Below are 14550 nucleotides of genomic sequence, written 5' to 3'. Positions count from 1 at the left end.
CGGTGTGTTGTGGTACTTGTCAGGGCGGCATGTTGTGGCACTAGTCAGGGCGGTGTGTTGTGGTACTTGTCAGGGCGGCATGTTGTGGCACTAGTCAGGGCGGTGTGTTGTGGTACTTGTCAGGGCGGCATGTTGTGGCACTTGTCAGGGTGGTATGGCACTTGTCAGGGCGGCGTGTTGTGGCACTTGTCAGGGCGGCGTGTTGTGGCACTTGTCAGGGCAGTGTGTTGTGGCACTTGTCAGGGCAGCGTGTTGTGGCACTTGTCAGGGCGGCGTGGTTTGGCACTAGGCACCATGTGAGCTAATAGGATTCAAAGACCTCTATGAGGAAGGTGTATCAAGAAGCGGTGGCGTAAGTTTGTCCCAGTTGCCCGGAGGCAAGAACTCCAGGGAAAGTGCCCCCTCAGCTTTTCGTGTACCACAAGCAGTAATCAGATAGCTCTGGGCACATAACCTTGGAGCTAAAACCTTGCGGGAAGTCCTGGGGTAATTGAATCACCCCCCTGTGAGTTTATATGTGATCAGGAGGGAAATGTGAAATGTAATGGTATTGCATTAGGACCACGGACAGCAGCCATGTTATACTAGTAATAGGGGATGTAACAAGCACTCTAAAGAGCGCACAAGAGGAAATGTTGCTCGTAGCAACCAGTCCACTGATACCTATCATGTTACAGACTGTACTTGGTAAATGACTGCTACAGTAGAAGTTGCTTGGTTGCTATAGGCAACCTCTCCGCCGGTCCCCTTCTCCGCTCTGTGGAGTGCTTGGTACATCTCCTCAGTGTGCCCCTGATGTTGGTATGCAGGTGGTTGTAGCTACGGGAAGGCTGGCATGGCTGCCCAGGACGTGCATGGTAACAAGCAGTATTCACCCATCTACAGGCAAAGCAAGCCCAGGAACCGTCCCTCATTCCGACAGATCCTCATGCATCTGGACATCGCCTCCTCTGACGTCTTGGGGACACCACAGGAGACGTACTTCAAGTCACAGGTATGTTCCCAACGTGACAATGCCGCCTAGAGTATGTGTGTACTGCTGGGAACAGGGCATGTAGTAGGTTTCCAGAGCGTCAGTCACCCCCGGCAACCCCACAGCCTCGGACAGCACTGCAGATGTATGATTGTCGGGTTCTCCTGTGAGTCCTCCCCGCAGTGACTTCACGTGAGCTGATTCCCCCCCCCCCCCCTTATTAACCTGTAGAACCGCAGAAGACCACCCTGCAGCCATCTGGAGGGACCTCCCCAGTAACTCAGTGACTCAGTTATAGTTAGAGAAGAGGGGTATGGGCCATCAGTTCAACAGTGTCTAGGTCACCAGTCAAAAGGTCAACACAAAAAAAATGTCGGCATACATTAGGTCGAAATGGGCAAAAGGTTGACACAAGCAAAAGGGCATCATAAAAAGTTTCAACGTGAGTTTTTGACTTTCTTTTAGGGGTGTCTATGTTGACATAGATAGACATGGACACCGTATAAGTGCGCCGCGTCCCCTCTCATGGCTCGCTGCCCACGCCATGGTTCGGGCACGGGACCTCACTGTTATATTCTCCCTTGCAGCCTAAGTCAGTCTTGTCCGAAGGGGCCAAATTTGGCCCCATTCTGATGGTGGGGGGGGGTCCGCACATGTGCATGCCCGTATTTGTGCATGTGGATACCCATGGGGGGGGGGGGGGGTGGCATCATTGGAACACCCAGCGTTTTCTGGGAGTTCCCTGCTCAGAGGAGTCGGCTGACATCACAAGACGTCAGCACCCGCCCCTGCTGCCTAGCGAGTGGGTCTGAGTCATGCCCGCTATGCCCACTGGGATGGTAACGTATGAACAAGTCGTTAAAAAAAAAAAAAAAACACGAAAAACTCACTTGACCTTTTTTTTCATGTCGACCTTTTTCCTGTTGACATTTTGCTTGTAGACCTTTTGACCATGTGGACCAAATGCACGTCGACCTTTCCATGCGTCAACCTTTTGACTGTCGACCAATAGTGGTCGTCCCTTTGATTGTCGACCAAGACACTGTCTACCTAATGCCGGCATACCAGAGCAGAGGGATCTAGTGCGCGGACAGCAGCTGATTGGACGGTCCCTCTCCTTCCTTCCTCCTGATATTCTGTTGTAGCTGGATGTAGGGGAATATAAGACGCCGTTCCGGCTCTTGTGCCGCAGCACGCCCCCCCAGGTGAGTCAGCGCACGTCTTGTGTGCTACAGATAAGTGGAGCGGCTGCACCTCCTCCGGCTGCACGTGACTCATGGGAGACAGAAATAGCCCATGTCTCTGCTCTGATGACGGCTGAAGTGGCTGGAACATTTCTGAGCGTATTCTGCCTCCCCGCTATTGTCAGATACACTGAAAGGGCTTAAATAGCCCTTCTAGACGCACAGCCGCCCATCTACACCACCACCGACCACCCACCCCCCCCCCACCCCCATTTTTCTCCTGCTTCATTCATCCACTGCCTGTAACTGCTAAAATATCTGTCCCGTACCGCTCCGCAAGCCCCCAGCCAGGGCCCGTGTCCACCCTTTGTCCCAATATCACTCATTACAGTTTTATTCCAGCCTTAAAGCTGTACAAACCTAGGCCCTTATTCTGGTTCACTCGCAAAGGCAAATTCCTTCTCAGATGGACAAAACCATGCTGCGCTGTTATTTTTTTTTCTGTGCAGGGTAAATACTGGCTGCTTTTTTTTTTTTTATGTAATATAGATCTCACTTTGAAGTAAAACCCCACCCAAATCTAATTCTCTCTGCACAAGTAACATCTGCCCCACCTGCAGTGCACATGGTTTTGTCCATTTGGGAAGGAATTTGCCCTTGCGAGTGAACCAGAATAAGCGCCCTAATCCAGAACAGCAAGAGAATAACATTCATTAATGGCCTGATTAAGGGCCGCTGATCTCCCAAAACGGGTACTGGGCTGGCACAACCACTCGGAAGGAGGGTGGTGGCAACTGCGTGACCCCAAACATGGCCGCCGTGCGTCTAGCTTCTCAGCTGGGCTACGCAGCCGGTAATGTGCTCACTGATATTTCTAGCATTTGGGTATTCCTGGGATATGACACTAAGGACCTTATTCTGATTCACACGCTCCCCTATTCACCATCCTGTTCGCTTCTAGCAGTGTAGTGACCATAACTGCCCCCCCCCCCGATTCCCGTACAGGGAGCCCGCAGACTGCGCCAAAGGATCACATAGATCTACCGCCAACGTCTACACGAGACAAAGGGGCCCCGGGAAGATCTATATATGTTCAGTGCGTGGAGCAGGAGGGCGTATGGGAGGCGGCACCTCACTATCTGATCGGGATTTCCCCTTTGTTCTTATTCCAACACCTACTAATAGTGGTTCTGTTTTCAACCTTCTTACATGAGGCTAATGCTCACACTGTATCTTCCCTGTCCCCATGGCCAGGCTGAGTGGAGGGAGGAAGTCAAGAAGCACTTTGAAAAGATTAAGAGTGAAGGAACCTGTATCCACCGCCTGGATGAGGAGCTGATCCGCAGACGCAGAGAGGAACTGAGGTGAGTTTGTATATAATGCGGTGCAGTTCTATCTGTGCACCTGTACTACTTACCCTGGGGCACCCTCATACTGTACATCCCCTACTACCACCTGTACTGCTCACACTGGTACACCCTCATACTGTACATCCCCTACTACCACCTGTACTACTCACCCTGGTACACCCTCATACTGTACATCCCCTACTACCACCTGTACTACTCACACTGATACACCCTCATACTGTACATTCCCTACTCCCACCTGTACTACTCACACTGGTACATCCTCATAATGTACATCCCCTACTCCCACCTGTACTGCTCACCCTGGTACACCCTCATACTGTACATCCCCTACTACCACCACCTGTACTGCTCACACTGGTACACACTCATACTGTACATCCCCTACTACCACCTGTACTACTCACACTGATACACCCTCACACCTCCCCTACTCCCACCTGTACTAATCACACTGGTACACCCTCACACCTCCCCTACTCCCACCTGCCCTACTCCCACCTGTACTACTCACACTGGTACACCCTCATACTGTACATCCCCTACTCCCACCTGTACTACTCACACTGGTACATCCTCATACTGTACATCCCCTACTACCACCTGTACTGCTCACCCTGATACACCCTCATACTGTACATCCCCTACTACCACCACCTGTACTGCTCACACTGGTACACACTCATACTGTACATCCCCTACTACCACCTGTACTGCTCACCCTGATACACCCTCATACTGTATATCCCCTACTACCACCTGTACTGCTCACACTGGTACACACTCATACTGTACATCCCCTACTACCACCTGTACTACTCACCCTGATACTGTACATCCCCCTACTACCACCACCTGTACTGCTCACACTGGTACACACTCATACTGTACATCCCCTACTACCACCTGTACTACTCACACTGATACACCCTCATACTGTACATCCCCTACTACCACCTGTACTACTCACCCTGGGGCACCCTCATACTGTACATCCCCCTACTACCACCACCTGTACTGCTCACACTGGTACACACTCATACTGTACATCCCCTACTACCACCTGTACTGCTCACCCTGATACACCCTCATACTGTACATCCCCCTACTACCACCACCTGTACTGCTCACACTGGTACACACTCATACTGTACATCCCCTACTACCACCTGTAATGCTCACCCTGATACACCCTCATACTGTACATCCCCCTACTACCACCACCTGTACTGCTCACACTGGTACACACTCATACTGTACATCCCCTACTACCACCTGTACTACTCACACTGATACACCCTCATACTGTACATCCCCTACTACCACCTGTACTACTCACACTGGTACACACTCATACTGTACATCCCCTACTACCACCTGTACTACTCACACTGATACACCCTCATACTGTACATCCCCTACTACCACCTGTACTACTCACCCTGGGGCACCCTCATACTGTACATCCCCCTACTACCACCTGTACTACTCACACTGGGGCACCCTCATACTGTACATCCCCTACTACCACCTGTACTACTCACCCTGGGGCACCCTCATACTGTACATCCCCTACTCCCACCTGTACTACTCACCCTGGTACACCCTCATACTGTACATCCCCTACTTCCACCTGTACTACTCACCCTGGGGCACCCTCATACTGTACATCCCCTACTACCACCTGTACTGCTCACCCTGGTACACCCTCATACTGTACATCCCCTACTACCACCTGTACTACTCACCCTGGTACACCCTCATACTGTACATCCCCTACTACCACCTGTACTGCTCACCCTGGTACATCCTCATACTGTACATCCCCTACTACCACCTGTACTACTCACCCTGGTACACCCTCATACTGTACATCCCCTACTACCACCTGTACTACTCACACTGATACACCCTCATACTGTACATCCCCTACTCCTACCTGTACTACTCACCCTGGTACACCCTCATACTGTACATCCCCTACTACCACCTGTACTACTCACCCTGGTACACCCTCATACTGTACATCCCCTACTACCACCTGTACTACTCACCCTGGTACACCCTCACACCTCCCCTACTCCCACCTACAGTATACTACTCACCCTGGTGCACCCTCCTACTACCACCTGTACTACTCACACTGGTACACCCTCACACCTCCCCTACTCCCACCTGCACTACTCAAACTGGTACACCCTCACACCTCCCCTACTCCCACCTGTACTGCTCACACCGGTACACCCTCACACCTCCCCTACTCCCACCTGTACTGCTCACACTGGTACACCCTCACACCTCCCCTACTCCCGCCTGTACTACTCACACTGGTACTCCCTCACACCTCCCCTACTACCACCTGTACTACTCACACTGGTACACCCTCACACCTACCCTACTCCCGCCTGTACTACTCACACTGGTACACCCTCACACCTCCCCTACTCCCACCTGTACTACTCACACCGGTACACCCTCACACCTCCCCTACTACCACCTGTACTACTCCCACTGGTACACCCTCACACCTCCCCTACTCCCACCTGTACTACTCACACTGGTACACCCTCACACCTCCCCTACTCCCACCTGCCCTACTCCCACCTGTACTACTCACACTGGTACACCCTCATACTGTACATCCCCTACTCCCACCTGTACTACTCACACTGGTACATCCTCATACTGTACATCCCCTACTACCACCTGTACTGCTCACCCTGATACACCCTCATACTGTACATCCCCTACTACCACCATCTGTACTGCTCACACTGGTACACACTCATACTGTACATCCCCTACTACCACCTGTACTGCTCACCCTGATACACCCTCATACTGTATATCCCCTACTACCACCTGTACTGCTCACACTGGTACACACTCATACTGTACATCCCCTACTACCACCTGTACTACTCACACTGATACACCCTCATACTGTACATCCCCCTACTACCACCACCTGTACTGCTCACACTGGTACACACTCATACTGTACATCCCCTACTACCACCTGTACTACTCACACTGATACACCCTCATACTGTACATCCCCTACTACCACCTGTACTACTTACCCTGGGGCACCCTCATACTGTACATCCCCCTACTACCACCACCTGTACTGCTCACACTGGTACACACTCATACTGTACATCCCCTACTACCACCTGTACTGCTCACCCTGATACACCCTCATACTGTACATCCCCCTACTACCACCACCACCTGTACTGCTCACACTGGTACACACTCATACTGTACATCCCCTACTACCACCTGTAATGCTCACCCTGATACACCCTCATACTGTACATCCCCCTACTACCACCACCTGTACTGCTCACACTGGTACACACTCATACTGTACATCCCCTACTACCACCTGTACTACTCACACTGATACAGCCTCATACTGTACATCCCCTACTACCACCTGCACTACTCACCCTGGGGCACCCTCATACTGTACATCCCCTACTACCACCTGCACTACTCACCCTGGGGCACCCTCATACTGTACATCCCCTACTACCACCTGTACTACTCACCCTGGGGCACCCTCATACTGTACATCCCCTACTACCACCTGTACTACTCACACTGGGGCACCCTCATACTGTACATCCCCTACTACCACCTGTACTACTCACCCTGGGGCAACCTCATACTGTACATCCCCTACTCCCACCTGTACTACTCACCCTGGTACACCCTCATACTGTACATCCCCTACTCCCACCTGTACTACTCACCCTGGGGCACCCTCATACTGTACATCCCCTACTACCACCTGTACTGCTCACCCTGGTACACCCTCATACTGTACATCCCCTACTACCACCTGTACTACTCACCCTGGTACACCCTCATACTGTACATCCCCTACTACCACCTGTACTGCTCACCCTGGTACATCCTCATACTGTACATCCCCTACTACCACCTGTACTACTCACCCTGGTACACCCTCATACTGTACATCCCCTACTACCACCTGTACTACTCACACTGATACACCCTCATACTGTACATCCCCTACTCCCACCTGTACTACTCACCCTGGTACACCCTCATACTGTACATCCCCTACTACCACCTGTACTACTCACCCTGGTACACCCTCATACTGTACATCCCCTACTACCACCTGTACTACTCACCCTGGTACACCCTCACACCTCCCCTACTCCCACCTACAGTATACTACTCACCCTGGTGCACCCTCCTACTACCACCTGTACTACTCACACTGGTACAACCTCACACCTCCCCTACTCCCACCTGCACTACTCAAACTGGTACACCCTCACACCTCCCCTACTCCCACCTGTACTGCTCACACTGGTACACCCTCACACCTCCCCTACTCCCGCCTGTACTACTCACACTGGTACTCCCTCACACCTCCCCTACTACCACCTGTACTACTCCCACTGGTACACCCTCACACCTCCCCTACTCCCACCTGTACTACTCACACTGGTACACCCTCACACCTCCCCTACTGCCACCTGTACTACTCACACTGGTACACCCTCACACCTCCCCTACTCCCACCTGTACTACTCACACCGGTACACCCTCACACCTCCCCTACTCCCACCTGTACGACTCACACTGGTACTCCCTCACACCTCCCCTACTACCACCTGTACTACTCACACTGATACACCCTCATACTGTACATCCCCTACTCCCACCTGTACTACTCACCCTGGTACACCCTCATACTGTACATCCCCTACTACCACCTGTACTACTCACCCTGGTACACCCTCATACTGTACATCCCCTACTACCACCTGTACTACTCACCCTGGTACACCCTCACACCTCCCCTACTCCCACCTACAGTATACTACTCACCATGGTGCACCCTCCTACTACCACCTGTACTACTCACACTGGTACACCCTCACACCTCCCCTACTCCCACCTGCACTACTCAAACTGGTACACCCTCACACCTCCCCTACTCCCACCTGTACTGCTCACACCGGTACACCCTCACACCTCCCCTACTCCCACCTGTACTGCTCACACTGGTACACCCTCACACCTCCCCTACTCCCGCCTGTACTACTCACACTGGTACTCCCTCACACCTCCCCTACTACCACCTGTACTACTCACACTGGTACACCCTCACACCTACCCTACTCCCGCCTGTACTACTCACACTGGTACACCCTCACACCTCCCCTACTCCCACCTGTACTACTCACACCGGTACACCCTCACACCTCCCCTACTACCACCTGTACTACTCACACTGGTACACCCTCACACCTCCCCTACTCCCACCTGTACTACTCACACTGGTACACCCTCACACCTTCCCTACTGCCACCTGTACTACTCACACTGGTACACCCTCACACCTCCCCTACTCCCACCTGTACTACTCACACCGGTACACCCTCACACCTCCCCTACTCCTACCTGTACTACTCACACTGGTACACCCTCACATCTCCCCTACTCCCACCTGTACTACTCATACTGGTACACCCTCACACCTCCCCTACTGCCACCTGTACTACTCACACTGGTACACCCTCACACCTCCCCTACTCCCACCTGTACTACTCATACTGGTACACCCTCACACCTCCCCTACTGCCACCTGTACTACTCACACTGGTACACCCTCACACCTCCCCTACTCCCACCTGTACTACTCACACTGGTACACCCTCACACCTCCCCTACTCCTACCTGTACTACTCACACTGGTACACCCTCACATCTCCCCTACTCCCACCTGTACTACTCACACTGGTACACACTCACACCTCCCCTACTCCCACCTGTACTACTCACACTGGTACACCCTCACACCTCCCCTACTCCCACCTGTACTACTCACACTGATACACCCTCACACCTCCCCTACTCCCACCTGTACTACTCACACTGGTACACCCTCACACCTCCCCTACTCCTACCTGTACTACTCACACTGGTACACCCTCACACCTCCCCTACTCTCACCTGTACTACTCACACTGGTACACCCTCACACCTCCCCTACTCCCACCTGTACTACTCACACTGGTACACCCTCACACCTCCCCTACTCCCACCTGTACTACTCACACTGGTACACCATCACACCTACCCTACTCCCCCCTGTACTACTCACACTGGTACATCCTCACACCTCCCCTACTCACACTGGTACACCCTCACACCTCCCCTACTCCCACCTGTACTACTCACACTGGTACACCCTCACACCTCCCCTACTACCACCTGTACTACTCACACTGGTACACCCTCACACCTCCCCTACTGCCACCTGTACTACTCACACTGGTACACCCTCACACCTACCCTACTCCCACCTGTACTGCTCACACTGGTGCACCCTCACACCTCCCCTACTCCCACCTGTACTACTCACACCGGTACACCCTCACACCTCCCCTACTCCCACCTGTACTACTCACACTGGTACTCCCTCACACCTCCCCTACTACCACCTGTACTACTCACACTGATACACCCTCATACTGTACATCCCCTACTCCCACCTGTACTACTCACCCTGGTACACCCTCATACTGTACATCCCCTACTACCACCTGTACTACTCACCCTGGTACACCCTCATACTGTACATCCCCTACTACCACCTGTACTACTCACCCTGGTACACCCTCACACCTCCCCTACTCCCACCTACAGTATACTACTCACCATGGTGCACCCTCCTACTACCACCTGTACTACTCACACTGGTGCACCCTCACACCTCCCCTACTCCCACCTGTACTACTCACACTGGTACACCCTCACACCTCCCCTACTCCCACCTGTACTACTCACACTGGTACACCCTCACACCTCCCCTACTCCCACCTGTACTACTCACACTGGTACACCCTCACACCTCCCCTACTCCCACCTGTACTACTCACACTGGTACACCCTCACACCTCCCCTACTCCCACCTGTACTACTCACACTGGTACACACTCACACCTCCCCTACTCCCACCTGTACTACTCACACTGGTACACCCCCACACCTCCCCTACTCCCACCTGTACTACTCACACTGGTACACACTCACACCTCCCCTACTCCCACCTGTACTACTCACACTGGTACACCCCCACACCTCCCCTACTCCCACCTATACTACTCACACCGGTACACCATCACACCTACCCTACTCCCACCTGTACTACTCACACTGTTACACCCTCACACATCCTCTACTCCCACCTGTACTACTCACACTGGTACACCCTCACACCTCCCCTACTCCCCCCTGTACTACTCACACTGGTACACCCTCACACCTCCCCTACTCCCTCCTGTACTACTCACACTGGTACACCTCCACACCTCCCCTACTCCCACCTGTACTACTCACACTGGTACACCCTCACACCTCCCCTACTCCCACCTGTACTACTCACACTGGTACACCCTCACACCTCCCCTACTCCCCCCTGTACTGCTCACACTGGTACACCCTCACACCTCCCCTACTCCCACCTGTGCTACTCACACTGGTACACCCTCACACCTCCCCTACTCCCACCTGTACTACTCACACTGGTACACCCTCACACCTCCCCTACTCCCACCTGTACTGCTCACACTATTAACCTCCTATGTCCGCGTCTTATTTATGTCCTGCCATTCTCTTCTGTCTGATGCTGGTTCTGTTTCCTCTTACAAGTCTATGGCAGTAATAATACAGCTGTGTCCCATCACTTGTCCCATTACTGCTGTTACCCCCGGCCAGCGGTGTTTGAGATATAATCTTCGTGTTCCACCAGACATGCATTGGATATCCGTGAGCACTATGAACGTAAGCTGGAGAGAGCCAATAACCTGTATATGGAGCTGAGCGCCATCATGCTGCAGCTGGAAGTCCGTGAGAAGGAGCTGATCAGGTATCCGAGCAGTCATGGATCATTCCCCAGTGTCCCCATACTGTACATCCAGTGCCCCCATACACCCAGTGCCCCCATACTGTACATCCAGTGCCCCCATACACCCAGTGCCCCCATACTGTACATCCAGTGCCCCCATACACCCAGTGCCCCCATACTGTACATCCAGTGCCCCCATACACCCAGTGCCCCCGTACTGTACATCCAGTGGCCCCATACACCCAGTGTTTTAGTGAGGTTGGTGGTTTGTAGTAGGATGAAAGAAGAACCTTCACCTCGTAAAACATGACAAAAATGTTGTGTAGAGAAATGTTTTCCCGGAGTCTCCTGGTCCGTCAAGGAAGTAACACTTGGGTAGTGTATTCCTTAGGGAATGTAAGACCTCATCCGCTATTGCCTTCTGTCCTTAGTCTAGTCTGTGGTAAAGAGTCGTGCCTGTATTGGCGTTCCTCTTCCATGTTGTAAGACTCCTTTGGCGGTTTTACCACAACATGTTCTGGTAAATGGAAGTGGTCGCACCTTCCTCCATGTTGGTTAAAAATGTGTTGCAATTCTTGCAATACGAGATTTTAGGATTCCTAATGTTGGTGTTGAAAATCTTCAGATAACGCGTCCCGAATTGTTTCCCACAACTCAGGTATATTGGCCGGTGAACGGACTATGCAGATGATCGCGAAAAAAAGCCATCTCAACTGTTTTTTAGCAATTTTTTTTTAACAATTTTAAATAAACAATTCCTCATAAGCGGAGAACTTAATCTTTAAAATTCTACCTCATTTGTCGATTTTGGTTAAGAATGAAGGGAGGAAAAGGGAATGTCACCAAAAATCACCTTCTAGAAATAAAATATATAGATGATGATGAGGTACTCTTTACCTAGAACGGCACCCGCGATTGGCATCGCGGGCGTCGGGGGTAAAAAATCGCCGGCATCGCGGCCATCGCATGCACATAAAAAACGGGTGCGACGCGATGGCCGCGATTTTCCCATAGGGATCAATGTTAAAAGTGAGATTGGACGCGATTTTAGTGTTAAATGCCTCAATGCCCGCGATTTTTACATAGGAAGCAATGTTAAATGGGCCACAGAGCCCTAATAGTCCCCCTGAAGTCTTAAATGGCCTCCACAATTTTTAACGCCACCCCACGATCAACGTGAACCCGAAGCGTGGCGAGCGCAGCGAGCCCGCGAGGGGCGGCGGTACGCGTCCTCCGACCTTTTCATACCCCCAATAGAATAGAATAGTGTGGCGAGCCCGAAGCGTGGCGAGCGCAGCGAGCCCCGCGGATACCTGTGAAGCCCGCGAAGGGACGCGTTTACCTGTGAAGGTATCCGCGTCCCCACGCGGGGCTCGGTGGCTCGCTGCGCTCGCCACACTATTCTATTCTCAACTCCACGCCGACGTGGATAGTGGGGGTATGAAAAGGTCGGAGGACGCGTACCGCCACCCCTCGCGGGCTCGCTGCGCTCGCCACGCTTCGGGTTGACGTTGATCGTGGGGTGGCGTTAACAATTGTGGGGGCCATTTCAGACTTTAGGGTGACTATTTGGGCTCTGTGGCCCATTTAACATTGTTTCCTATGGAAAAATCGCGGGCATTGAGGCATTGAACACTAAAATCGCGTCCAATCTCACTTTTAACATTGATCCCTATGGGAAATCGCGGCCATCGCGGGCATCGCACCCGTTTTTTAGTGCATTCGATGGTCGCGATGGTCGCCGTTCTAGGTAAAGAGTACCGCCGATGATGATGATGATGATAATAACAGCATTATCACTTCTGCAGACGTGAACAAGTGGTAGAGAAAAAGTACCCTGGGACATACAAGCGTCACCCCGTCCGCCCTATCGTTCACCCTAATGCTGTTGAGAAGTTGATCAAAAAGAAAGGCACGTCCTCTAAGGCGGTTCCTCAGACGAGACGGTATGTAACCATTAAGGTCAGCAGTTGATTCGTTGGTATACCATCCGAACTATGAAGAGTAATGTTTTTTTTTCCCTTCTTCTTGGTAGCCCGGACCTGTTGAAGTCTGATGCAATTACCAGCGTGGAGGCAAATGCTCCTAATTTATCCCCCATGTCTGGAAGTCCAAAGATATCATCGGGAGGGAAGAGTCGGTACCGTAGCAAGCCACGCCATCGGCGAGGGAACAGCAAGGGCAGTCATGCCGACTTCTTAGGTGTTCTAAAGAGTCAGGAGTCTCCTTCATCATCCCAAGCTACTTATAATCTGCCTCCCGCTTCTCCCTTATTCTCCCCGCCCAGCCCACAGCATGAACCCACCCAACCCATGTTGACACGCCACCCAACCCTCAACGTGCATGGGCAGAATATAGCTAACTGTGCCAATAACTTGCGATACTTTGGCCCTGCCGCCGCACTACGGAGTCCTCTGAGCTGTCATGCTCAACGATGCTTGCCCGGGTCTAGTCCTGATCTACTCTCCACCACGCTGGAGGCGGACAGCCGCATACAGTCTGAAGGCAACTGGGACTACTGTCAGCAGGATCTGTACAACCCTTGCCCGGGTTGTACCGAGACCTCCACGCAGCCAGACATGGAGCAGAAATCCTGGGAAAACTCCAGAGGTGAAACTACAGAGCTGAGGAACCCTGAGGGAAACCCACCTGAGTCCCCAAGGCATAGCCATATGCAAGAGGGATCCGAGGCACAGCAGAGTAGCCTTGACCAGCTCCCCATTATCAGGGCGGCAGTTGGTGTGAGCTCCCTAACCGTCCCTACGCCGCCTGCGCTCCCACGGAGGATACGTTCCCTTAGAAAGGTAACATCAGCTGATTCCTCGCTGTGTCTGCAGCACTTATGTATCTGAAGCCAGTGTTCAGTTCATTCATGGTCAGGGTTGGAGATATCGGCTGGAAGCCTTTGGCGTTGTAGCCTATAATTAGGTCAGTACATGTATGTACTGCGTGGCTGTGGGGGCTCAGCAGAGCGCGCCTTCTATAGAGGTTGCTGGGAGGGACAGGAGCGGATCCTTCCTCTGGCATTTTCATCTAGCGTTGGGCTCCTGGGGTAAAGACAAATTTGCCAGTTATGCTTTATATAAAGTGTCTGAAAAATCTTCCTGGTATATTACATTTTTC

General features: G+C 52.4%; 1 protein-coding gene across 3 annotated transcripts in view; it reads left to right on the top strand.

Annotated features, from left to right (window-relative positions):
* The window catches only part of MAP3K13 (mitogen-activated protein kinase kinase kinase 13), an 83203-nt gene that overhangs the window by 61180 nt on the left and 7473 nt on the right, over positions 1 to 14550 (top strand). For all 3 annotated transcript variants that reach the window (XM_083154389.1, XM_083154388.1, XM_083154390.1), the window contains exons 7-11: positions 886 to 994; positions 3412 to 3521; positions 11332 to 11448; positions 13236 to 13373; positions 13463 to 14231. In XM_083154389.1, coding sequence (XP_083010515.1) covers positions 886 to 994; positions 3412 to 3521; positions 11332 to 11448; positions 13236 to 13373; positions 13463 to 14231 — 1243 coding nt within the window. The remainder of the gene's footprint in view (positions 1 to 885; positions 995 to 3411; positions 3522 to 11331; positions 11449 to 13235; positions 13374 to 13462; positions 14232 to 14550) is intronic.

This window comes from Crinia signifera, chromosome 7 (genome assembly GCF_055691185.1).
Source record: "Crinia signifera chromosome 7, ASM5569118v1, whole genome shotgun sequence".
Lineage (NCBI taxonomy): Eukaryota > Metazoa > Chordata > Amphibia > Anura > Myobatrachidae > Crinia > Crinia signifera.
Note: the sequence above shows the minus strand (reverse complement) of the source record. Positions and strands in the feature narration are given on the sequence as shown.